The 24,964-nt window shown below is 47.0% G+C and overlaps 7 protein-coding genes across 7 annotated transcripts; 3 read left to right on the top strand and 4 right to left on the bottom strand.

The window, feature by feature from the left end:
- Positions 1-3,394: 3,394 nt before the first annotated feature.
- On the bottom strand, positions 3,395-4,238 carry N7447_007761 (FabD/lysophospholipase-like protein; the record flags this gene model as incomplete). The annotated part of the gene is made up of 3 exons (XM_057232023.1): positions 3,395-3,592; positions 3,652-3,892; positions 3,937-4,238. Coding segments are annotated over 3 exons (741 nt in total), but the record flags the coding sequence as incomplete, so codon positions are not given.
- A 113-nt stretch (positions 4,239-4,351) lies between these two features.
- N7447_007762 (uncharacterized protein) lies at positions 4,352-6,647 on the bottom strand (the record flags this gene model as incomplete). Its single annotated transcript, XM_057232024.1, has 7 exons — positions 4,352-4,386; positions 4,770-5,561; positions 5,615-5,635; positions 5,763-5,903; positions 5,954-6,164; positions 6,215-6,533; positions 6,592-6,647. 7 exons carry the CDS (start codon positions 6,645-6,647, stop codon positions 4,352-4,354), a joined length of 1,575 nt encoding a protein of 524 aa, XP_057083789.1.
- A 956-nt stretch (positions 6,648-7,603) lies between these two features.
- On the top strand, positions 7,604-10,413 carry N7447_007763 (P-loop containing nucleoside triphosphate hydrolase protein; the record flags this gene model as incomplete). The annotated part of the gene is made up of 7 exons (XM_057232025.1): positions 7,604-7,636; positions 7,703-7,834; positions 7,979-8,884; positions 8,938-9,042; positions 9,096-9,793; positions 9,849-9,925; positions 9,974-10,413. The coding sequence occupies 7 exons, from the start codon at positions 7,604-7,606 to the stop codon at positions 10,411-10,413; spliced, it is 2,391 nt and encodes a 796-aa protein (XP_057083790.1).
- Positions 10,414-11,764: 1,351 nt separating this feature from the next.
- N7447_007764 (ATP-dependent helicase dcl2-2) lies at positions 11,765-16,181 on the bottom strand (the record flags this gene model as incomplete). The annotated part of the gene is made up of 6 exons (XM_057232026.1): positions 11,765-14,255; positions 14,326-15,318; positions 15,371-15,512; positions 15,570-15,822; positions 15,895-16,023; positions 16,086-16,181. The coding sequence occupies 6 exons, from the start codon at positions 16,179-16,181 to the stop codon at positions 11,765-11,767; spliced, it is 4,104 nt and encodes a 1,367-aa protein (XP_057083791.1).
- Positions 16,182-18,069: 1,888 nt separating this feature from the next.
- On the top strand, positions 18,070-19,704 carry N7447_007765 (nucleic acid/nucleotide deaminase domain-containing protein; the record flags this gene model as incomplete). Its single annotated transcript, XM_057232027.1, has 2 exons — positions 18,070-18,580; positions 18,656-19,704. 2 exons carry the CDS (start codon positions 18,070-18,072, stop codon positions 19,702-19,704), a joined length of 1,560 nt encoding a protein of 519 aa, XP_057083792.1.
- A 1,295-nt stretch (positions 19,705-20,999) lies between these two features.
- Positions 21,000-23,065, bottom strand: N7447_007766 (NAD(P)/FAD-dependent oxidoreductase; the record flags this gene model as incomplete). Its single annotated transcript, XM_057232028.1, has 6 exons — positions 21,000-21,502; positions 21,561-22,093; positions 22,179-22,581; positions 22,644-22,686; positions 22,757-22,853; positions 22,929-23,065. 6 exons carry the CDS (start codon positions 23,063-23,065, stop codon positions 21,000-21,002), a joined length of 1,716 nt encoding a protein of 571 aa, XP_057083793.1.
- A 445-nt stretch (positions 23,066-23,510) lies between these two features.
- Positions 23,511-24,486, top strand: N7447_007767 (uncharacterized protein; the record flags this gene model as incomplete). Its single annotated transcript, XM_057232029.1, has 2 exons — positions 23,511-23,720; positions 23,782-24,486. The coding sequence occupies 2 exons, from the start codon at positions 23,511-23,513 to the stop codon at positions 24,484-24,486; spliced, it is 915 nt and encodes a 304-aa protein (XP_057083794.1).
- Positions 24,487-24,964: the final 478 nt, after the last annotated feature.

Below are 24,964 nucleotides of genomic sequence, written 5' to 3' on the forward strand. Positions count from 1 at the left end.
CAATGGAGGCGCAGGTATAAAGGAATTGTTGATGCCTATAGATTTCACGGGATTTTAGTCCATTAGGCGAGTGGGAAGACCCCCAAGCATTCGTCCAGGCACTATGGTCTGCACCATACAAGTGTTCATCGAAGACCGCGAGAAGGGCAACGCACGGCGAGTGAGAGATCTGGCACCCCCAAAATATTTACTGGCCGAAATGGGGGATCCGGGGGCGTCGGCGCTATAGATTGTTGAAAGGGGGTGTCAGATGGGCGACGACCAGATGTAAACCGTGGACGTAACCGAGACCCGAGGCGTTGAAATGGCCCTGGAGCCGATCCAGGAAGGCTGGCATCGCACACCAGAGAGGACGAATGGACGAAGACGGCGTCGAGGAAAACAAGGAGAAAATCGAGAAAACTGATCGAATTATCAAGCAGGGAGACACTATAGTCTATAGTACTGGAAAGGTCAGAGAAAAGTCACATCTTCGGTCATGATAGAGACGCGGACGGGTATCATTGTATTGCGTTCGTATCTGTTAAGAATCAAGAGGGTGGACTCTTCGGTGTTCATTTGAAACTGAATACCAGAATGTGCGATATATATTGTTGATTTCCCAGCGTTCGAAGAGCTGCAGACAGATCTGGTCAGCGAACTAGATGGCCCCAGAATACCAGCAAGTCTTGACAAGAGGGAGATAAAAGGTTACTAAGACGTTCGCAGTTCTATTCGTCGCGGATTTCATGATGAGGACGGGGTCTCTTAGGACATTTTCAATTACTGGGCTCTATCGCCCCGGGTATAGCGCAAGAGGATACAATCCCGACCGCTAGTTAGCGGGGTACACGATCACAAATAACAACAACAGCAACACCGAAAAATCAACCAAACCAGAGCACAGATATGTCGGGAAACCCAGGGAGCACCACATAAGGCATAACTGAGGGGTCTGCATTATCCCCATCAGCACCAAGTTTACCTACCCAAGAGACCAGTTCCGCATGCGACGTCGACATCGAGGACGAGGACGAAGAGGAAGGTGAGGTATGGGGCAAGCCATAGTAGATACACGAAGAGAAGCTGTTCGCCGGTGGACTCCACGAAACTCGTGGGAATGCGGGGAGACGGCGGGGTCTGGTAATACAAGGTCGACGGGGGTGACAACTCCGGTGGACGGACGGTTGGGAAATTGTAGATGGAGAGATGCGGGCAATTGAGCAATGTATATGCCAGAATGTGGGCTGTGGAGAGAATCTGGGGACGGCGAAACCAATATAACCCTACTCTAACCAGGTCTATCCGACGAAGGCAAGTTCAGCTAGATTGGCTCTGTACAGCTAAATGCCATAAGAACACGAGAATGAGGGTTACCAGTTAATTCATAATAAAGCATGGAAGGAAAGAGAGAGACGAGAAACCCACATGTAATCTTTTTGGGGGAACCCAGGGACTATAGAACATGAATATAGAGTTAATTGATAGCTATGGAAGCTATAGAAGAGAGAGCGGAAGAAACGGAGCTATGGCAGAGGCATTTGTACCAAACACCACAAGCATAGCGTAATTTTTGTGAGCGAGACCCCCCTGTTGTAGACCTCCTGTATGGTGTCGTAGGCTGGGGTACGTATGTGCTTAGGTTTGTCGCGGGTGTTGAGAAAGGTTCGCGTGGGAATGCCGTTTTTGGGCCGAGCTAGGAAGTGCAATATGCTCCATCAATGATAATCGGTTAAAACTGAGTGTCCTAAGTGTTGGGAGCCTGCTGAAGGCTGATTGACCATAAATCAGATTTATTGGTACCGGTGAGAGTCGGGACGAGCTCGGAGACCTTGAAACTGGAGGGAGGCATTGTGGCGAGAGTGAAGAAGAAGCGCTAAAATGGAGGTGGTTGAAGATCGTAGGTGCGCTCGAGAACGAACGTAGGTTAGCCTCGTCGGAAGACGCGGTATGCCCTGTCGATGATAATCGGTTGAAGCTCGGGAAGGGGAGGGATAGCTGAGCAGCATGCTGGTTTTGTCTTAGAATTGCGGTGGCGACAGCGAGGCGCGCTTAGATTTGTAGAGGATAATGTAAGACGATTAGGAAGTGACACCAAGGCCCAAAATCGGGTCCATAAGCTCAGGGACTAGTCAGTTAGAGACAGGTTGGATCCGGTCCTATAGGGAATTTTAGACCCGTTTCTGCCTCAGGTTGATAGGACCTTGCTTCCCATCTTGATCTTCCATTCCCTCTCTCTCCTCGCTGGATGCAACTAATGGTTTTCTCTCCTCAAGATACCTAACTCCAGGCGTTTCTCCAGTAGCTGCCTCGCCAACACCTTATCCTCGTTTGGGAAATGACAACATGATCTGGCATCGCGAGTTTCAAGACGATCTGCTCGAAACGTGTGGTAAAAAGCACGCTGCCCGTTTTGCTGTATGGAATACAGCTCTTCAATCTTGCCGTTTCGCCAAACCATATATTTTCATCATCAGCGTTATCAAATATCAGCAACCACTGACCCGCCCCCTCCAGCTTCGATGATTCTGAAGAAGCTTCTTAGCATCCGCTTTGGGGTCTTCCGATCCTGAAATTTGAGTTCTTGGGCGATTAGAGTGTGTGCTCGTTCAAAGTTTCCAAGTCAGTAGCTGGGATCCAAAAAATAGAGCGTTGTTGTCGTGTATCTTCTGCTCGGTGGACGATTTGCATTGCGAGTCTTTTGCCAACACCGTCAAATCCGCAAATAGTAACCCTGTATGGTCGGCCTTTGGTGGGAAGCAGCAATTTCTCAAGCCGAGAAAGCTCCGTTTTTCGCCCAATAAAGCCATTTTTCGATGCGAAGGAGATATACTTGAGATGGGAAAGAGAAGCTCTTCACCCATTAGTCTATCTCCCATTCTATAGTTAGAAAGTTGCTCACAGTTTCGTAGCTTGCTTATTAGGGCTTCATGTTCGGATTTCTAATCTGAATGAGCTTAGGTACATGTAAGCCTAGATATTGTCTTTGTATGTTCTGAATTTGTGTCAGCTTTATGAGAAGTCCTCGTCCAGTAAGTACGCACTTTGTTTCTGTCTCAAATTTTCCACACAAGACCGCATTAAAGACTTCTATTTCTGATGCACAATGTGTTCCTCTGTGGTTGTCTCGATTGGACTTTGTACCAAATATTCGGTGAGGTCAATCCCCTGTAGTCCTTGTTGCACATTGAAGCGAAAGTAAAGATTCCCTTCGAAATGTCTAGCCAACTAGTCTACGAATTGTTTTTCAGTTTCTTCTGTTTGATAGTGATACCGACATGTGCTTTAGAGATGAAATTGCATACTTTGTCTTGAATCGGCTTTTTACTGGGGTTTCCCGTTCGGATTGAAATGAAGCACTTCACGAGAGGTTTAAGTCTTTATCACGAGGGTTTCAGAGGTTCGATGCCTCACTCTACACTTCGACGACTGGGTTATTTGCACCTAAAGTCCCATCCACGACGGTACGTGCTCCAATTGACACAGGGGCGAAGAAGGTTGTGGCGGCTGATGGCACGAGAGCGGCTTGGCAAATCGTCGCAGTGATAGGAGGTTCTTCAGGGTGTGGATAACTTTGCAATGTGTAATCCCAGTTGTTTCGTGGGCCATAACACTTAAAAAGCTTTTCTAATGCTACTAGGTCAAATATTTGATTGATTGTTTTACTCACACTTTACATCCGCGTTCTTTTTTGTCACAAAAGAGATCGTTATCCTTGAAACCACAATTATTGATGACTCTCACGATCGCCTCCTTTAGCTTATCAGAGTCAAATTTGGACTGAATACTTCCCCGCCAATTGACTTTTATCCGTTTAATCGGGTATTCGAAGACGGTCCGCATCAGTTCTGTGTATGCAGAGATGCATTCATCCACGTCCATTCCAAGACGGTTAAGTATTATGGCAATAAGCCTGCTCACGTTAGGTAGAGCCAAGGATGGGAAGAAAGACATAACTGCACGCAACCGCCTGTGCTTGTTCCACCGATCAGATCTAAGATCTCGCATGACTTCACCGCATCCAGTCTCGATTCTCGACGTTCATGGTTCACTCTGTTCATGATTTGCTTGAGGATGTAGAGACTCGACAAGCCCCGCACACTACTACCGTTTAGTGACAAGAGACACAAGCCTTCGGTGTTGATGTCGGTCGGGTTTCCCCCGTGACCATCCACTGTCACTTGGGATTGCACTCTCACTTGAAACGTCCGAGAGACCCAAAAAATAGCTAGTTGATGTGCTGGGTCCAAGATAATATTCTAGCTTAGGTGAAGCAGAGTAATTTTCGTTAAGCGCCTTAGCAGATCGAAATAGATACCCCTCAGCCGAAGTTAGCCGTAAGCAAACGTGTTTGGACAAGCGCCTTAAAATCCTAAATAAGGGCCTCTGCAGCGGCACCAGTTTTGACTGACCAATCAATACCATCAGCACTGTAGCTGACACCACATGACAACTCATAGGTGGACGAATCAGGCCTGTGGGTAGAAGGGGGGAGGCTTGGTCTCTATACTGCCGATAAAAGTCCATTGCGACGGGGTATAGCGGCCAAACGTCGCATGCCTGATTTTGAGGGTATATGACATAATTAGGCTTAGCTTAGAAAATGAAAGTATGTATACTGTACCTGAATCAATATGACAAGAGTAGACGGCCGCGTACAACATATGCGGCCTGGTGATGTCGGTTTAGTGGTCTTTTAAGTATAACAGCATCGCATCTCCTCACTTCGCTATTTAGCTAGTACTTTAGTGATTGACGAACTGAATGAACAACCACACTCAGCTTTTTACTCTGCCCGAACTCATCAGACTCATTATCCGCGTTCCAGTCGTACCCATTAACGACAGCCAGTACTTTCACTTTGACCTTGGCACCCTCAACCAAACGGACCATTGCTCTGACCAGCATTTTTCGATGATTGGCTTCCCACCCTCCGTGTTTGCACTGGTCCACGCGATCAAGAATAATCCACACCGTTTTGCGCAAGTCAAACATGTCCAGAGCCCGTAGCGCCACCTTTAGAAGAGCCTCTTCATGACGGACTAGTTCTTTCTGACTCGAGGGTTGGTTGTAAGATATTTGATGGTATTGTTGCACTGCCGCATACAGCTCGTCGTACTGCTTCTGGTTCTGCAAAGCCTCCCGGTTTTGTCTCAACAACTGAATGACAATGGAGGACAAAACCTGCGGTAAAAGATCCATTTGTCGTTGTCCAAGAAGATAGAACGCATAAGGATCTTTTTGCCGATCCTTGCTCATGCTTTCAATCATGTGTAAGGCGGCTGGGGACATCCAGCACATCCCATCCCTGTAAATGGATTCATTATTATAACCTACTAACATCAGAATCGACGACTGGTTAGAATGTCGCCAACTATGGAATTCCTGGCCCTGCTGGAATGCCTGTAGTTCAGGTTCTTGCATTCTCTCCAGAGAATCTGGCCAGTGCAAGTCAGGATACACTTTGATTTCATCTTGGTACTTCCTCAACAGATCTTGTTCAGATTCCGCTGAATATGTTTCCAGGTTTAGTAGAGACTGTATCATGCTCAAAGTGTTGCTGTTGTGCCCATCCTGCAGCTCTGAAGAAGCATGTCAGCTGCTGCATCCGCCAAAATAGAGCTACTTGACCTACGTTTGATTTGCCTCTTTAGATCTATATGCCGTTAGCGTGTGCTCATAGATGCCTTGTCTAATGGCTGCCGACCTTCAATTTTTTGTGATTGATCTGTCATTCAGATTGTCAATATGTGCAGCGTTTTAGGGCTTTGGCAGATATTAACCTTTGTTCAACTGCTTGATAGTATCAACATTCTTGCTGAGCAGCTCTTCACTGCTGCGCCTGACTTCAACGATAGCCCTCTGAGTCTCGCTTGATTGATCTTTTAACGTCATCGACCCGAATATAGCATTGAGCCATCGTCCTACCATACCATGTGAGTGCAAACAAACCCCGCAGGGGACAGAAACTCACTGATTCCTCTCTTCATATAGTACTTTGTGGCTTCTATACAAAAGCTAATGAAGCGATCGTAAGCTTCCACAATCTTGGACTGCAAAGCTCGGTCAAGATCGTGATCCTCGGAATAGATGTGACGGTAGAGATTTAGACCTGGAATCCTATCTCTGATCTCAAGAAGCGTATTTGATATCAGACTCTCCGTTTGGGCTCTCTGATTCACAACCTGGGAGTGACCATTTAGCTTAATCGGCGACGGCGGTTCCGAAGCCCTACCGTGAAAATAAAGGAGATTGTCCCGATAGCCATGCTACCGTAAGGAGCCCCAAAGTCCTTGATGAGTGTCAAGATCGGCTCCAGGTTTTGTAAGATATCGCATGCCGAGCTCGCAAAGCTCTGCATTTCAGATCTGATACCGTTGTGGTGACCGGCGTCGAATTTTTGCTTCGCGTCCTGGGTTGAGGTCCAGAATCGCCCAAAAGATTCCACGCTCTCCAGCTTTAAAGCGATTTTCTCTTTCTCAGAAAATTTGCCATGTTCGTGAACATATCCACGAAGCGCATACTGAGCCTCATCTGATTTTTTTATTACAGCCCTGAACTGCCGATAAGCGGTCAATGTGGAAAATATTGGAGAGGAAATTACGGACTCACAGATCCTGAGCACTAAAGCAAACTTTACTGTTCATCGAGGGGCTCTCCATAGGCATGGCGAGATGTGTAATAACTAAGTAAGAATATAGCTAGGTCTGAGGGGCTACTCAGAATATGCGAAGAAAAAAGGAACGTGCTTATACTCAGTTTTGGGGATCTCTCCTTTTAACTAAACCGCTATCTGAACCTAGCTTCCTAAAATAAGTACATATAGCATATATATTTAATGCTAACGTGGGGAGCCAGCCACTGAGCTATATATAGCAAAAATGTGACCAGGGTTAAGAATACAGTTGTAATTGGATCTGTCGTGAGATATCATGTCAGCTGCATCGGGTGGTTTGAATAGGGAATTTTATAAAAAACAACACTGGTTTAGATAAGGGGATACTCTTCAGAAGTGACGTACATTTTCAACTTCAAAGGAAATGCGACCTCTATTGTTTGGTATCGGTTCGGGCCGCAGCATATGTTGTACAGGACCCAACAAAACCATGTGCTCCGTAGCTAGCATCGGCATGCAGCCTCGATCTATGATAGGTGCATATAACGCGGCGGGCGCAGTGTAATGAGCACATGCAATGTGATGAGCGCATGCAGTGTGATGGGCACATGCATCTGCAATATATACAGTTAGTAAGCTATGCAGTGAGATGCTGCCTCATTGACTCGTCTTTTCTAATTGGGTGCCTTGTTGTAATATAATATCGATGGTGTCGGGGGCCAGTAGCAAAAGCCAAGTCCACCACACTTCATGCGCCCCATGCAAAGCCATGGGTGACGTGGCTCCTGTCAATCGGCTGCTGTTGCTGCATTATGTCGCGTTTGAGACGAATTGTCCGTGCATTTATCTCGACGAATTTTAGATTCTCCGAAGAGCCTCTGATACTCTGGTATTGGCGCCAGGGGGATTCTTATAAAATCTCACAGCAGGACCGATATTGGTCCCGAACAGCAATTTTATCCTACAGTGAAGGCAGCTATCAGAAGAGGCTCGCAAATTTCCCTCGATATGACGGTTTCGACTGAAGCTTCTTTGGCATCTGTAAGAAAACCGGTGTCACACTGATACGCTGGCCAAGAAGTGGTTTTAAACTGATTTCTGTCCCAGGCTCTGGGGGAAAGGCTGCTGTTTCTTGAAAAGCAGTTCTCGGAGCTTCAGCAGAAGTATAATCTGCTATCGGATGTTAAAGAAAGCTCGAATGAAATCAAGAGCAAGCCTTCTGAGACAACGGAAGCCAATGTATGAACAGTTTGACCTCTAATGTTCCGGAAGGTCTAAGCTGACATCTAAAAGCCCCCAGTTACTTTGGATAATGCAAAATCAAGCAATGAGGTGCCTTGATATCCTACGAGAAAGCCGCTCGGAGCTAATTAGTCTGTGCAGGAGAAGAGTAGCCCAAAATCTCGAGTCAAATTGCTCAAGAGGGTCAATAACCCTGCTACCGGTGAACGCGAGGAGCTAGAGAGCGACAGCCCGCAATCCAACACGGAAGGTAACCCTAATATTGCCTTCGTTTTGAAGAAAACAATACCAGAAAAGTTTTCTGGCGCAGATGACACATCTGAAATAGACATCATCAATCTGAACTTGTGGGAGCTCTTGAAGGAGCACCTGGGAGGCTATCCTTATCACGTCTTTAGAGGATCACCTGTTACTCTTTTTTCGCCTTATGAGGCTATTATCTTTAAATGGGATGCTCTCCAGATTGCTTCCATCGAAGAACCGAAGAATGAACAGGACAAGCAGGCTAGAGAGGACTTAAAGCTTCTTCTTGATCACATATCAAACAGTTCATCTGGCGATAGTAAACTGGACAAGTACTTCAAAGAACGGAACACGACCATAGAATACCCTAAGATCCAGTTTGATGACCTGTGGACAATATTCCCTCCAGGAACCTTGGTTTACGGCAGACCTTTTCAGAACCAGCATCAAGTTTTTATCGTCCAGGACAACATGGGAACATGGCCAGAGGAGACAAGCAATCCGAAACAATTGCAGCCGTGGAGACTGAGCTGTTGGACATACGACTTCACTGGAGTTAAATTTGAACGAACAGCATACGTGATCGTGTTCGAACCGTACGAGGGATATAAACCCTTGCCGGCTTTGCCTTACTATCCATTCAAGCACCACCCTGAACACGACCGTGTGAAAGAAGAACTGATTTCACGCGGCAAAGAGTTTGAGAAACTGTGCTCTGCTCAAAATTCCCCATGTCTGTTCGACTACAAAGGTGATGCCATTTTTGGAAGAAAGGGCTTTAGTGGGATGACCCAAGGTGATGAGGTATGTGAGCTCTCGCACAGAGGTCGAAGGACAAGCCTTTAACATTTCAATAGGATGACAGCGATATCAAATCTTTCGCTGCAATTTGGGGACTTCGTAAATCGATGAGATCTAGCTCCGCAGAAGAAACACCTCTTTTCTCAGCTAAAGCTTCCGATGTGAGTTTTGTCACCACACAAGCCCTTACCGGATCTAAAAAAAAATATGATAGGCAAATGGTAGGGTTATGGTTGATTACCTGTCCTATTTCGAATACGGAAATTCGAATGCGCGCAATGGGGGGCTTGAACGAAGCTCAATGGATCCGCCTTGCGTGTGCTTCGATTGTCGAAACAATCAAGAGTTGGCAACGAACTATAGAGATTATTTTGACCATATCGAGGAGCAGAACAAATTGGATGACGAGCAGTACTTGCTCTGCCCGCCCCGCGTATTAGGATATATTCTCAAGGAAAAGCAATGGGCGCAGTTGCAGGTTACTCTTATCAAAGATATTCCGAAGGTTGACCCCGAGGACGCCTGGTCCTCTCGCCTGCAACTTGCTGATGGTATGACCAAAGATCTGCTTTTTGATCTTGTGCAAAGCCACACCTCATCGGCATCGCGGACTGAAGAACATGGTCTTGAAGTTGATGACATCATACCAGGAAAAGGAAAAGGTCTTGTGATTCTTCTCTACGGTACGACGTTACCCTCTTCTCCGCCACATGGCATCCTTGTTGTACTGACTATCTATGGAGGCCCTCCTGGCGTGGGAAAAACATCGACGGCCGAAACGATTGCTGTTGCGACTCGAAAGCCTCTATTCTCTGTCAGCGTCGCCGACGTGGGCACCCAAGCCAAACATGTAGAATCCAATCTGTCTAGAATATTCAGTCTAGCTACTACATGGCAAGCAATTTTGTTGATGTAAGAAGTGGCGGGTTGTCTTCCTTGCTGTAGTCGTCCTACTAACTTGTTCTAGTGATGAGGCTGATGTTTTCCTCGAGGCCCGTGGAAGGGGTGCGTCGTCATCAACAGATAAAAATGCACTAGTTTCAGGTAAGAAAGTATTGCACAAATTGAATATCCGTTTACTGACAATCAAAGTGTTTCTGCGGGTTCTTGAGTACTACCAGGGTATTGTGTTCCTCACGACGAACCAAATCGCTCAGTTTGACATTGCCATCCCTTCACGTATCCATCTTGCCATTCAATACAAGAGCCTGAAACCGGAACAGATGAAGGCTATTTTCAAAGGGTTTCTTCAGCCTCTTGAGGATAAAGGCTTGGTGGATGACTTGGATGAGATCCTTGATTGGCTCCAGGAAGATGTGTACAATTTGGGATTTGACGGTCGTCAGATCCGCAATATTGTCACAACTGCCCTAGGATTGGCACGAGCGGAGTTCGACCGCGGAAAGGGCAGAGGAAGACTTAGCAAGAAGCATATCAAGCCTGTTGTTCAGAATGTGCGAATGTTCAAGACTGACTTCACTGTGCAGTATGACCGGTACATCAGGTCCCAGGAGTCGATGATCAAAATGTAATGTTGAAAGATCGAAGCATGGGATATTGTCGAACTTCTTGCTGGTTTCCTTTACTTATTTCTCTCTCCCTCTTGTCGCGAGATTTATTTTTATTTTTTTTTGCTTCACAGAATGATTTTCTCTACTATATTTACCCATAAAGCGGATCAATTGATACATACCGATGTGGGTTTGACAGACCTCTCTTGCCCCTTTGTGGTTCTCTGCCTAGCTTGGAGATGGGGATAAAGGGTAAAAGAAATGTGAGGGTAGAAGAGTAACTTGATGGTAATCGCATGTTGAGCAAGAAAGAGTTCAATTTCTCCGGTTCTTTCCCACATCAAACTTTTTCCCAGCGATGTGTACTGTTTGTTTGACGGGTTCTGGTGTCTCATTAGAGACCTCCACCGACTGTAATCTGCGACCACGGGTCTTTCCAAACAACCTCCCACGGAAGCCAGCTATATACCTTCTCGACTGCCCCTCCGGCAAGTAGCCCAGTATGAAAACTGGCCGCTGTAGCACGACCTGTCCCGAGGCCAATTGTGAAGTCTATGTCAGCCCATACGACGAGGTAAGACAGTATCTCTAATACCTTTCCATCGAGTCAGTTGTTTAAAAGATAACCAGCCTTTCTACATGAGCTATGGAATGCGCCACGGCACGCCTTAGCTCAACATCGAGTCAGTTTCAACCCTTGAAGACTGCAGGAATCTCTGCGGTACCTCTACTTCATGCAGCAGTGTTGACTCTGACCAGACCAAGAACACATGTTACCTTGGCAACAATAACAGTCCGTCAACTTACAAAGCTAGCCACTTTGCCAACATGCACTATGTCTGTTGCTCTGGAGCATGTGGTGAAGGAGATCAGTTCAATTCCGGTCTAACTCATTTTGAAAAGACAAACGCCATCAGCCAATGTCGATCAGGCCCTTACTCAGACTTTAAAGATATTAGGGCAACCACTTCAGGATATTTCCAGTCAAAGTTGACTCCATCCAGATTATTAACAATGGAATCGAACACAGATTTTACTTGCCTAACCTAGATACGTGGTGAAAGAAGAGGGTGGATAAGAAAGAGGGACTTGGCTTTATGCTTGGATAACAACCCTCTTCCGACATTCTTTTTCTTTCTTAAGAAGTAGTATGTTCCATATAACTAGAAAACTAACCATTCCTACCTCGACTAGAGCACATCGTATCTATACCTAATCGCTTCCTCCTCACTGCGGTATGTGGAGAACGGGTCGTTAATTAAAATGAATTGATAATCTTCCTATATTTTCCTGTATATAGTGTAATGTACCTTGGCGTAGTTTCGAACAGGACAAGAAAGAAAAGCAAGATCTAGTACCATCCTCGCTGGGCCTAGGGTCTCTCTTGTAAAAGCCGATTCACAGCTAGAAAGGCAGAAATCATGGCAGCACCTGTGTTGGTGAATCCCTGGAGATCAACACTTTTCTTGTCGTCCACCCAGATCGCACAGCAGAAAGGGTTGTCTGAGGCGGGCATGGTATAGCCTTGATAAGAGATCTTTGTCCCCGGATATAGCTTCTGTACGAGGATCCTGGGATGATCCGTTACGATATCATCGTGAAGAAATTGCTTCACACGGGGGAGAATCCCCATTCTGTCAGTCAGACGCTGGCAGTCCGGCAAGCTCGCTCCAGAATCCACGAATACCGCCCCCAACACACTTTGAACAATATCTCCCAGGACAGCATGGCCTTCCATCGCGGACAGCTCAGCCCAAGGATATTGGGATTTCTTTAGGAAGGCTCGTTGAATCTTCCAGCAGTCGCGCCGGGATGCTGATCGAAATTTACCGAGGGCAGTGGTAAGTTCGAGGCTGTGTGACCGCAGATATGTCCAAAGATAGAACTCATCCGGGGTCTCCACCGTCCGGCTGTGATTCGGCCGAGTGACGTCTCTGGCGCGGTGGTCAACTTCCATATTGAACTCCAGGCATAGGAATGTCAAGAAGAGGTGATTAGTGACGGCAGCTCGCAGGCTTTGCAAACGTTCCACTCTCAGATTCCGGTTCGAAGAATGAATCAGAGTCTCAGTCACCACTTGCTCGAGCACCGCATTGCCCAAGAAGGACAATCGTCCATAGGCACTGGTTCGAGGTAGCCCAGACGCGTAGTGAGAAGGATGTGTTACGGCCTCCACCAGCAAGCTGCGGTCTGTAAAAGTGTACCCAATCAGTTGTTCCATCTCGTGCATGGGCGAAGAGTACGAGATCACGGGACTTGGCCTAGTCTGCTTATAGCTTCCATCACTCAGTACTGCAGCATGCCAGGTTTTGATTGCTGGTACAATAGCAATGGCACAGCCTGCTGCTTGTTTGTTGCCGCCATCCATATATGCCGCGCCAACGATCGCTCTGACCATCTCGGCTAGCGTCCTGGCGCTGACCTTCCGCGATTCTCCAGAGCGTGGCAGCGACAAAAGGCTGGAAATCAACTCAGGCTTCCATTTCTTGCCGTTAAACTGTTTTGTGATGAGGAATTTCCCAAGTCCACACATCTTGGCTGCTTGAGCCAGTCCCCGGTCCGATATAACAGTATCCTTGAGCTTAGATAGTAGCCCTTGGTGCCAAGTGGGGTGATGCAGGAAGATCTGCTCGCTGGTAATATATTTGAGAAAAGTAGCACCTACAAAGGCCAACCGCCGGAACTGACCCGGTCTCTCAGAGCAGGTGGGCCGGATTGCCCGGGAAAGGAGACCTATCCGGCGAAAGGTCATGTCTGATAAGACTTGCTCCCGCAGTTGTTCGGTCACCAAATATACACCGAGCTCATAGGTGATGCTGGGAATGTAGAGAGAAAGATTTGCCCATGAGAGGGGTAGTCGGTCCATTGTTAGCCCCTGAAGTTCTGGGAGCGTGTTTCGGGCCTCATGGTCCGTCACCGGGCGAAGGGGCCTTGAACCTTCGAGCGGGAAACGAGACAGAAAATTTCGCCTCCGAGGTAGGGCATGTATGTATGTCTGAAGGTAATCAAGACTGTCGTGGGACTCCAAGGGCCAGGAGTTCATGATATATGGATGGAAATACCGCGTGGTACTACGGATAAGTCCCGGTAGCCCGGTGCGATTTGCATTCTCCAAAGCCTCATCTAAGCGGATGCTGCCAGAGTATGTCTCCAAGAACTGTTGCATCGCAGCTGGTGTGGCATCGGGAACAAAGCTCATAATAAAATCCATCTGATGCTGGGGTTGTAGCAGATGTCCATGTATGGACTGGAGAATCAGACGGGTGACTCGATGGTAGAGTATAATAGTTTCATCGTCAGCGGCAACAAGTGAGCCCGGCCACAGGTGTACCATCACTATGGTCTCGCCATCTGAGAATAAGGGAAAGGAAATCCGTCTCTGAATCTGTAGAGGAATTATCATCATCAGCTCGAGGGTGTTGATTCCCGGGCGTTCAATTTGTAGACGATGAGCGTAGAGGTTTCTCCCGCCAGAATTCCATTGAGCAGCCGCCTCTGACCAAGGGTGGATTTGCTCCGGTAGAAGATGAACTCGTTTGCAAGTTGAGAATGCTGGGTCGATGAGGTCGGCGGGCTTGGTGGGTAGTAGATGGTCATTTACAAGACCTGCTCCCCGAAGGGCCTTGTACGCTTGCAGTGCAGCGTCGGCCTTGGCATGTTTCTTACTGGCCCACCAGTGTAAGCCGTCTGTTTCTTGGAGGGAGGGATAGAGGGCACTGGGTAGGAGGACTGTGGCTTGAACCTGGCCATCGGGACTCTCTCGATAGTTGTAAAGAGGTTGGTTGGTGACATATGGTTGTCGTAACAGCTTTGCACAAAAGATGTCTAGATGAATTACAGCATCCGACATACTCAGCTCAGCGCTATCAGGGATTAGTTGGAAAACATTGTCTTCTCTCTTTTTTTTTTTGTCTTTCGTGGAGTCATACATACCCTGTGCTCTTCACTTTCATTGACAAATTACAGCGTTCCTCGGGCGGTGACTTGGGTAAAGCTCGTGTCACATCTTGGCACACCCGTGCCAGCTCGTCTTCTCTATCTATCATGACCCCCAACTGCTCCTCTTCCTGCTCGTCATCTGCAAAGACAATGAAGGTAGATTGAGGTTTGCGAGCTCGTCCACGTCTCTGGACAAAGGACCTCAGACTAAGAGGTCGATTGAAGCTTATGACAGTATCACATGCCGGGATATCAATTCCTTCTTCTAAGGCACTAGTAGTTATTATCAGGTTCAGCGCTCCCATACGGAACATTTTCAGCGTCTCATCCTGACAGCGGGTATCATCGCGCCACTCTCCAAGGCCTGTCATGCCCCTCATATTAGACATGCCGACAAAAGTCCCACAGCGGAAGTGATCTCTGATGGTAGTATGGTGCTCGATCAATGAAATGAGAGCTATTGCTGTGGCCCGCCGAGACACAAAGATTAGCCCTTGGATATCACGATCCACTGCCCGCGACAGGATCTCGAGCAGTCCCCGGCATTTGGGAGAGAAACCATGGGAAGCGGTAGGTGGTTGGGGCTGCTCCAGCGGGCCAAGTTCGCAAAGTGTCTGCATGGTGAAGTCTTGAACTGTACTAAGGGACCAGTCTATCTCAGCATGAGAGCGTTTGTGCTCTTTGAATTTCTTGATGGAATTGAAGATGTACTCGGCCGCTGCCCAGCTGCCCAACTCGTTATTTAAAGCCTCCGATGTTTGGACAAACCGGCGAAGCTGCGAAGTCATCGACGGATGATGATACTTACCTGCGTGATTAGTAAGTTCACGCAGCTGACTTAATATATGGGGCTCGGCTGTCCGGTTGAGTCTATCATTTTCCAAGAAACGATAGATGCTCACTTTAGGGCGATTCGTGAAATCTAAAAGCTCCTTGTAATGTCGGTGTGGCGCCATGCATCTGCTATCGAGATCGCTCTCCAGCTTCCTGGCACATAAATATCAGCAGTTATCCCTCTTTATCTCACTTTTGAACTTACTGGATGCTAAGTATATCTGTATGGACTGGAGAGGCAGACAGACCCAGTATCCGAGGCAAGCAGGCTGGCATCGCTTTTTTGTAGGGGTGATAGAAAATTTTCATGATTCTGTTTGCCGGACTGTTATTTGTACAATGGTGAGCTAGTTTCAATCACCGTCAGCTTCTAAACAGCCCTAGTGTTATTCAATCCCTCGTACCTTCGTCAAATACCAGCAATGAAAGCCGATTCATTATTAGGAACCCGTGAGTCAAGGCGTCCAACAGGACCTGATGGGTCGAGACTCCGACTCGAACGCCATTCAGAGCGGCATCCCAGACGGACTTTTCTCCCCAATGGTCCACTTGATCCCTACCGGTGAATGATCGAGGGCGGCTGAAAGGCAGATGGGACCGGAGAACCTCGACTTGTTGTTCACACAGCGCGATAGTAGGACAGAGGAACCACACAAGCTATGTAGACCCCATGAGTCCCCACCCGCTCATTAGGGGCAAAGGCACCTAGGGGGTGATATGAGGTAATACCTTATCTGGATTCATATTCAGTGCCTCTTGGATCCGAAGAACCGCTCTAGGACATGTATCAGTGCCGTCAAAGAAGGTCAACCCGTATGGAAATACAAACACGAGCGTTTTTCCTGTCCCGGTGCCCATCTGGGTCGCTCTAGTCAGCATTTAGTTCCGACGAGCTTGTGGGGCCACTGTAAACAACTCACTGCGACAATGATGTTTTGCTGAAGACTACTTCGAAACATTTCTAATTGATAGGCTCGCTCCTGTATTGGCCGCTTCTCCATATTGACCAAGGCCATATTGTTGGGTGATGGATCAGTGGAATCTAAATATGATTATAGGGAATTCGAAAGGAGGAAAGAAGGAGGAAGAAATTCAAGATACATTTGCTGAGGACGAAGTAGCGTATTTAAGTCGCTTAATTTATTTTTGACAAGTCACATGCTAGGTCAGAGATGCTGGCTATTACTAGAGCATTTTCTGATGAACCTACCAAATGCTCATAAAATTCTCATTTGAAGCCTACCTACATTATCGCAAATCAGATCACGTACTTTGTTAGATTAACTATTGGGTTCCGGGAAAGCTCTACCTTCCAACTGCGTACTCAAACTGTTCTGTTAGGCTACGAAGGAAGAGAGAAGGAAAACTCTGCTATTCAATCTATCAAGAACAGGGTTTTTATACCCTGCTAGCAAACAAACGAACAAACGCTCAGTCTGACAAACAATCGTCAGGGCAGTCTGATCTCTAACATATTCATATAGCTTCATTCAATTGGTGGCAAATCTTTTTGGCACCTAAATGTGCCGCCTCTTTTTTTGTCCGACCAATACCAGAGCAAGTAATGTTTCCATACCGTAATGTCACCTGAAATCTAGGAGGATCGAGTGTGATTATCCGATCCTCAGTTCGAACAACCTTTTTATTCTCCCTCTGTCCTCTCTCATTCAGCGCAGAAGTATAACGAGGCAGATCCGCAGTGGGATTGATGGTACCTCCAGATGTTGAGTGATCTGGACCAGGAAGGCTTGAGTTGGATATTTCATCCATCGTCATTCTATGACTGCTATCTCGACTCAATCCGGAAGCATGGGAGAATGTGTCGGCGAGGGTCCATATAAGCGAAAATTGCGACTCAGGATACACTCTATAGCTCTGCCCTAGCAGCGCGACCCCGTGGTCTCGGACACTACCTTCTTCGATGGCCGTCTGAGGGACTTCGTCGGAGGACTCGGCGGACCCAATTAGCCCCCTCCAGTTGAAATTTTGGAAAGCATGGTTGCAATAAGCCTGTATTTTCATGAGTCCGATACCCGATGAGAGACAGCGGAATATAAGGGCTGACCTCTGTCTCGTTGCGGGACATTCCAGTGCCTGTGAGGCTCGATATCACTGATGCGCGAAAGAGAAGTGTGCCGATGAGGATATCTACAAATTTTGTATTGTTAGATTGGAGGTGGCTGCGAGATAGGCTGCCACTAAACTCACCATCGAGGCCAGTGGGTTGATGGTGAGCTTGAAAGACAGCCATAATGATGCTTTGGTTTGATAAAAAGCAGTGTTTCAGTTCTTTGAAATTGAAGAAGTCATACTCTCTAGATCGTCCTTCCTATTTGAATCATTTTTACAATAGGATGGAACGGCTGTGACTCACCGTGAGGCTCTGCCTTGGAAAAATCTCGCCTAATTTCCAGACTGAAATGCATTAGAGAGGTCTAAAGCGTGACGTGTCATTGACGTGCCATCCTTCTGCAAATGTGCTGTTCATCCGGGGCAAGATCAGGCATCCCATCAATCATCTCTAATAGCAGCCACGAATATGGTTCACGCTGTGAATGGAGAATAATGGTAAGCAATGCACAGGGAATATGATCGATCTATTAACAGACTGCAGCAAGGAGTGGTATGTGCGCAGTAGTAGAGGTGCATGATAATCGATGCAGTTATGACATGGCACTGATATGAGTTGTCACAACGTGATGGAGAGAAAATCAACATGCAGAGATAGACATTCGTGAAAGGACAAGTGGGAGGAATCGAGAAAAAAAAAAAAAGAAACAAAGAAGAGACGCAGAGTGAGGAGGCTGAGGGATATAATCCAGGCGTGCTGCGGGGAGATCCCAGACAAATGTTTCCGGAATTTTCTCTCATCAATTTTCTGAAACACTTCTCCAATTGTGCTCGATGGACCAAGAAGACCCGAATTTGCTGATAGCCCATCAGCCTAGAAAACTGCGATTGTTATATGAGCCCCTCTGTTTGCTCCACACTTTGAGCGAAGTCCGAGGGGATCGGATCAAGCCCGGCGAAGAAAGCATGGGATCGACTCAACCCAAGTACTATCGAAACTTTGTGGATGCCATTGCCTACATATGTGCGTATCAGAAGAAACCTGGCTATGTTACCGCGGTAGCTCTTGAAGAAACCCCAGATGCGATAGTGATCCTGATAGCTGCCAATGGTGGGATTGATAGGGCAGTCCGAACTCTTTTAGAGGACGTTTGCCTGATTATCTTGTGGATAGTCGAGAATTCTACCCTTCAACTGAACACAGAGGAAGGCCAAGGGGTTATGAAGATCTTGACTGACTATGTGCTGCCTCTCAACGCCCCGAAGATCTTTGAATACTATCAGCAAGTGAATAAATCGGTCTCATCTGTGATGGGCGGACTGAACACTGAGCCTGGATTAAAAGGTACGAAGCTCTGCCTTTGAAGAGAGCAGCTCTGGATGGACACGAAGACTGACGATGCTTTACTACCCCGAGCAGATCACAGTAGCATCATAAAGCTCCGAAACTGGTTTTCAGCACACTTATCGAAGGAAGGTGTCCAGCTTCAAGAGTGCGACATGCCAGCTTTAGCCCTCTCCAGCTACAAGGACCGGAAGTTGTTCACGGCCTTGCATCAAACCTCCGAGAGCCTTGAGCAATGTCGGAAATTTGAGCGACTCCATAAGTTGCTCTACAAGCTGGGGAAGCATGTGGCCCGGTGTAAACGTCTGGTTGAATCCACCATCGGACTCCGATTGACACTATCCCGAGGCTTGCGCATTGAAACAATTGGCGCGTCGCCGGAGAACCCGATCATACTTATGGAGCGTACTTGTACCATACAGAAGATTAGCAACCGTATGTTTTCTGACCCAGCAAAGCGGAATGTGTTCTTGCAGCAGCTACAACGAATATACACGGGGAAAGAATTGGACAGAGTGCTGTCTAAGGATGTCTGCAAAGGAAAAACCCGCGTACATGCTGAACTCCTGGTACTTGATCACTTTGAGCAGACGGGAGGTAGGTTTCTGGATGAGCGGGACAGGTATATTGGATGCAGCAAGCCAGCATGCTACCTCTGTCATCTGTTTATTTCCTGCCACCCAGGACGCTACGCAACTCCTCCCTCTCATCAGAAGCTCTATATGAACTGGCGACTTCCCGATATCCGTGCAAACGAGCAGAATGCCGGGATGCGCTTTCAGCGTCAACAGGACGTTCTTCCTCGCATGACTGAAACTGTTCGGAGAGATTTGAAGAATGATATCGCTACCGGTGTCGGTAAGAGAATGGCGTTCCCGGACTCGACAGCAGGGGGATCTTCAACCATTTTTGAAATTGATTCTGACCTCGGTCCTTCTATGGCTGCTCTTTCCCTTGATGGATTGAGAAAAAAGCTCGCCCATCAACATGAAGCCGTCCGAGCTTTCCAAGAGCCTCATATAGACTCGAGGGTTAACCTTTGGGGTATTCCCTCAATTTCTAGTGAGGGTAGCGAAGAGGCTGAAAGTGATGATGACTCCACCACAGGCGGGGTGAAAGTTTAGCGGCCGTGGTTAATACATTTTGGATAGGTCCCCTTTTGCCACTGGAAGCTCTTCGCTCTCATTTAAACAGGAATATCGCTACATATATTCCATCTCCAATGTAGTCTTGCGCCCCAGAAAGGAGCTAAGAAGTCATCCCCCCCCCTTAATGATAGACTTCATCTGCAGGGTTAGAGTCTCCGTCTTCTAGCATTACACGTCGTTTTTCAGCTTAGAGTCCGAAAAATAAGTCCTCCAAAATTTCTATAAGATAGGCTAGTTCGGAATTTGTCCTATTTTAACCCAAATTTTGAAATTGAAGGTCTAGCTGTCTTCTTTTGAAGTTCCCTCTGCATAAAACTTTGCAGCTCTATATAGCCCAAAAACGAGAACAATCTCTCAAGATAGCCATATTATGCGGACTATGCATCCCATACCTCCTTAAAGTAGATGTATCCTCGGTTTTTATTGGCATTTATTGTATGACCATTTGACCAAATATGAAGCTTAAGAATATTTGGTGGAGGCCCCATCTGTCATCTGATAATTATTTTGCTTTAGGGGAGAGGAGCCGATCCTTTCCTTGGTAGCCTGAGAGCCATTCAATTGAACTGGTTTATTGTAAGAGCCGCTTATAATAACTTTATTCTGAACGTAGCCGACCAGAGGATCAAAGTTCTGTCAGCTCCTCGCCACATAAAACGCCTGATTTGTATGAGAGCGGTCCTCAAATATGCAACTGGACGATAAAAAAATTAGTTGTTTATCCCACACTAAAAAGAAAATGTATAGTTACACGGGAGGATAAAAACCCGCTCTATATTGCGATTTCAATCTCTGGAAATACACCGAGGCTTCGAATTCGAACGAACCTAAGAACCTTCATAGGAAGATAGCCATAGCTAAAGCAAGAAACAAGGTGAAACGAAATATTTAACTGAAGCTTCTGAACATCAACCTAAACTTGCCGAAAGGAACCTAGGTTGATACCGCATGACTAAAATTTCTCTTCTTCGGTGAGCAACTCGCTAACTTGAATATGAATGCCCTAATATATCAAGTTTAAGGTACGAGCACGTGAACCCCTATATCACTAACAGGACAATAATCGTTGATCTACCAGCCCATTGCACTGCCCTCGATGCTGATGTCTCTATTCCGTTTCAAGGCAGCCGAAATTTTTCAAGGTCTTTCAAGTTAACTTGGATAAATTCAAAAATTCGTTGATTGATATATTTCAATACACAAGCAATTGCTGGTAAAATAAAAAATGTAACTGTCATTCTATGGCCATTGGAATCTTTCTCCAGATGCTTTCAAGTTGCCAACTGCGCAACTTCCGCCACAGCTGCCACTGGGGCCTTGATCTCCTCGGTCTCGTGGTGCTTTTCTTCTGCGGCTTCACCATTAAGGAAGGAAAGCAGGTCCTTCTTTGAGACATCAATCTTATTGATTTCCGCCTTACGAAGGGTCAAATTTCCTCGCTCAAGGTTAGGTGCCATGCCATTGATGGAATCCAGCCTGTAATTGTCGATGTTCAATGAATCCTCTGCACGGATCATGCGGCGCCCGCGAATAGTGTTCATGATGTCCAACTCTTCGGACGAGAGAGTATTCTTCAGTTCCTCAAGGGCTTCACGGGTCTTGAGATCTGTGGCGGTTGGGTCAGAAACACCATGGTTCTTCATTTTCTCAATCAGAGCATCCTTCCGCTCAACGGGAACATGAGCGAAAGCTCGGAAGCAGAAGTCAATGGTCTTAGAAATCTCTTCAGTGCTCAATTTCTTCTCGGAGTCTGCATCCGCAGTACCCTGAATGACTGTTTGTTTTATTAGTCAAACTATTCGTTGCCAAGAAAGCGCGTGAAAGTCACTTACTAGGGCGGAAGTGATCAAAGGCACGGTCAAAGCTCTCCTCATCCCAGTCATTCAAGACCGGATCGTCACCACCCCGAATCTGCTTGAGGGCACTGAGAACAACAAGAAGGAAGCGGGTGTATCCCTCGGCAACCTTGCTGGTGTGCCATTGTGCTGCCTCCTTCTCCGTCACATCCCCACGGATAGCAGCAGAAATGGTAACTGCAGCAGTCAACCCACTGGACAGGGCAAGGTGAACCCCGGAAGAGAAGAAAGGGTCAATGAAGCACCCCGCATCTCCAGCAATACGAACATGGGGGAAGGCGTAGGATGATGCACTGTAAGACCAGTCGGATGCCGACTTGACCTCACTGACAAGCTCACCCTTCTCAAGCAATGCCTGGATGCCTGGAACTAGGTTCAGATTTTCGAGATAGAATTCCTTGCTGGAAGGTGAATCCATAGCCTTTTTCCTTTCAGTTGCCTTGGCTTGGTTCATAACAATACCCACTGAGTGGGTACCATTGTGAAGAGGGATAAACCAAACCCAGCCGCTGGCATCTGCACGTATGACATTAGTTAACAAAGTGCTGAGAAGTATTTGCAAGGAGCTCCTTGCCTTTTAATGCTTCAAAGTACGGTGCGCCGACCTTGTGGGTTCCCACGCCATAAGTACCACCGCCAGTCCAATAGCCCCATGTGGCGATATTCTTCAGACCTTGGTTGTACCGACGGTTCTTCAGATACTTGGTGCTAACAAGACCAGCCCTACCGCTGGCATCAATGAGATAATCAAACTTCACCACGCCGGTGCTGCCATCCTTGCGGGACCAAGTTGCGGAAACTGGTTTTCCCGGGTTGGGGTTCGCGGAATCAACAGCGTCCTCGGAGGTTTCCTCGAATTCAATGCCGGTAACCTTTGTACCGTCGAAGATACTAGCACCACTCTCACCAGCATGACGGAAGAGAATTTCATCCGCTTCAGAACGGATAACGTTCCATGAGTACCCGTCAGGTCCACCGGCAGCAACGAAATCAGTATCTATAGTTGAGAAAGTTAAGTTTGAACGATGATGAAGATATGCTCAGCTTGGATAAACTTACATGTCTCAGGACGGGACCAATTGAGACGGAAAGCACCACCGTTCTGGAACGAACAGATCAGCATTGTCATGATTTACATGCTGATTCCTAATATTTCAGGACTGATAACTTACCTTGATACGGAATCCGTGCGCATTGAACTTCTCATAGCAGTCAATGAACTTCAAGAAGTGGCGCATAGAAGGGAGCATGCTCTCTCCAATATGGTATCTACGGTCAGGGTTAGCGACCATGAAAATCATGAAAATAGGTAGCCGAAGGCGGTTTGAGCACAAGGAGACTAACCGTGGGAAGTTGTCGGCCTCAAGCAAAACAACACTGATGCCCTCTCGAGCCAAAGCCGAAGAGGCATAAGAGCCGGCTGGGCCACCTCCCACCACCAGTACGGTGCACTGTTCAGGAACAGTTTGTGTAGCAGCCATTTTATTGGATAGTCCACTGCAGTCTGAAAAACGAAACTGCTTCGCTTGTATTGTGTGTGTTACTGCTTGGTTGTGTTGGATGAAAGACTTGATCTTCTGTCGACAACCTCTGACTTTATAATTGAGCCATCCATCGAAAACTATCCATCGAAAGAATCCGGCATGTAACTTCTCGGAGTTGAACCTCGCGAAGCCGGAGTCCTGCCAATCGGGCTGTTCTTGATTCCCCGGAGGCTGTTTGGGGCCATGGGGCCCGTGCGGGAGCTGTGCAGACCTCGGACTCCGACCATAAATAATCGCCCTAGAGTCTCAGATCTGAATAGGTAGGCAATAATGCCACGTTTAGGTTTTCCACCGAGATAGCTAGGTATCTAGATAGTTGTATATCGATATTCCAATAATGCTGCCGCGGGGTGCTTTACGATTCAGTACACTTGCCAACACCATGTTCACTCCAAAAGTATGGACCCAGCCGGAATGGCACGACTACCTAGTTATTCGAAACTCCAAACTACCATCTCTGCCTGTAGTGACCGAGCTCAGTGCGGTGGTGGTGAGAATACTGGGTGGAAATCCAGGTGACATGCAACTACAAGGCACGAATACATATTTGGTCGGGAGCGGCCAGACAAGAATTTTGATAGATACAGGACAGGTCAGTGAACTTGAATGCCAATTCTCAAACAGTTAGAATAAAAGGCTGACTGAATCCGAAGGGTTGTCAACTTTGGATCGACACATTGGTCAACTTCTTAAAACAACATCATCTCAGCATCTCACTAGTGCTCCTCACCCATTGGCATTCCGATCACACTGGAGGTCTGCGCGAACTGCTCTGTCATTATCCGCACCTTGAAGGAGCCATCTACAAAGCAGATCCTGACCGTTGCCAAAATCCAATACATGATGGCCAAAGCTTTGCGACTGATGGGGCCACAATCCAAGCGTTCTTCACGCCTGGACACTCTACAGACCATATGTGTTTTCTTTTGGAGGAAACCGGTGCTATGTTTACAGGTGATAATATCCTAGGTCATGGAACCAGTGTTGTCGTGGAAAACTTAGGACTATATCTCAAGAGCATTCAGAAGATGGGACAAAGAGTGCATAGCGAGAATATAAGAGTTGGATACCCCGGGCATGGCGCCGTGATTGAAGATCTAACCGCCAAGCTCATAGTCTACGCCAAGCATTGGGAGATGCTTGAAAAGGCTGTTTATTCTACATTTATGGCAGATAGATTGAAGGAGAGGGTATTGTTGACAGCTCGGGAAGTCACCTCCCATATTTACGGAACGGCACTAGAAATGATGGTGGGGCCGTTCATAACACAAGTCCTGTATAAACTAGCTGAGCAGGGAGAACTGGGCTTTACGGTGGTAGGTGGCCCAGAGAAGAAGTGGTTTGTGCTTCGAAGATAGATTGAAAGGCTTTGTCTGTATGGTTAACTCGGGCTAGCTAGACTCGGCGAAATATACCACAAACATGTGCGGACAATTAAAGTCATTGAAAAAAATGTGGACCCAACTGCAACTAAAGTCAGAATACACCCTTCGTATTCAATCTAGTCTGGCGGCAAAGTCACTGCCGCTTACTATCAGCTAGCTCCACTTAAGACGAGAAGAACTCAGCCACCATAAGCTATGATATTACCCCGACAACTTCGTAGGCCGTGGGCAAAATTTCCGACTGTTATCAGCTCTAGAATCCCATGATCATGACCGGACCCCGGGCTTGATGTAACATCACAGGGTCCCTGACTGTAGAGCCACGCGGAGGGGCACAGGCTAGCGTGAGATCTCAATGAGACACCACGTACAATATGTTTGTCCACATGATATAGAGCTAAACATTTAAAGTATGCTACATCTCACTCTATTGATCGTTCCGGGTATTCGA

Source organism: Penicillium robsamsonii (genome assembly GCF_028829455.1).
Source record: "Penicillium robsamsonii strain IBT 29466 chromosome Unknown utg000004l_segment0_segment0, whole genome shotgun sequence".
Lineage (NCBI taxonomy): Eukaryota > Fungi > Ascomycota > Eurotiomycetes > Eurotiales > Aspergillaceae > Penicillium > Penicillium robsamsonii.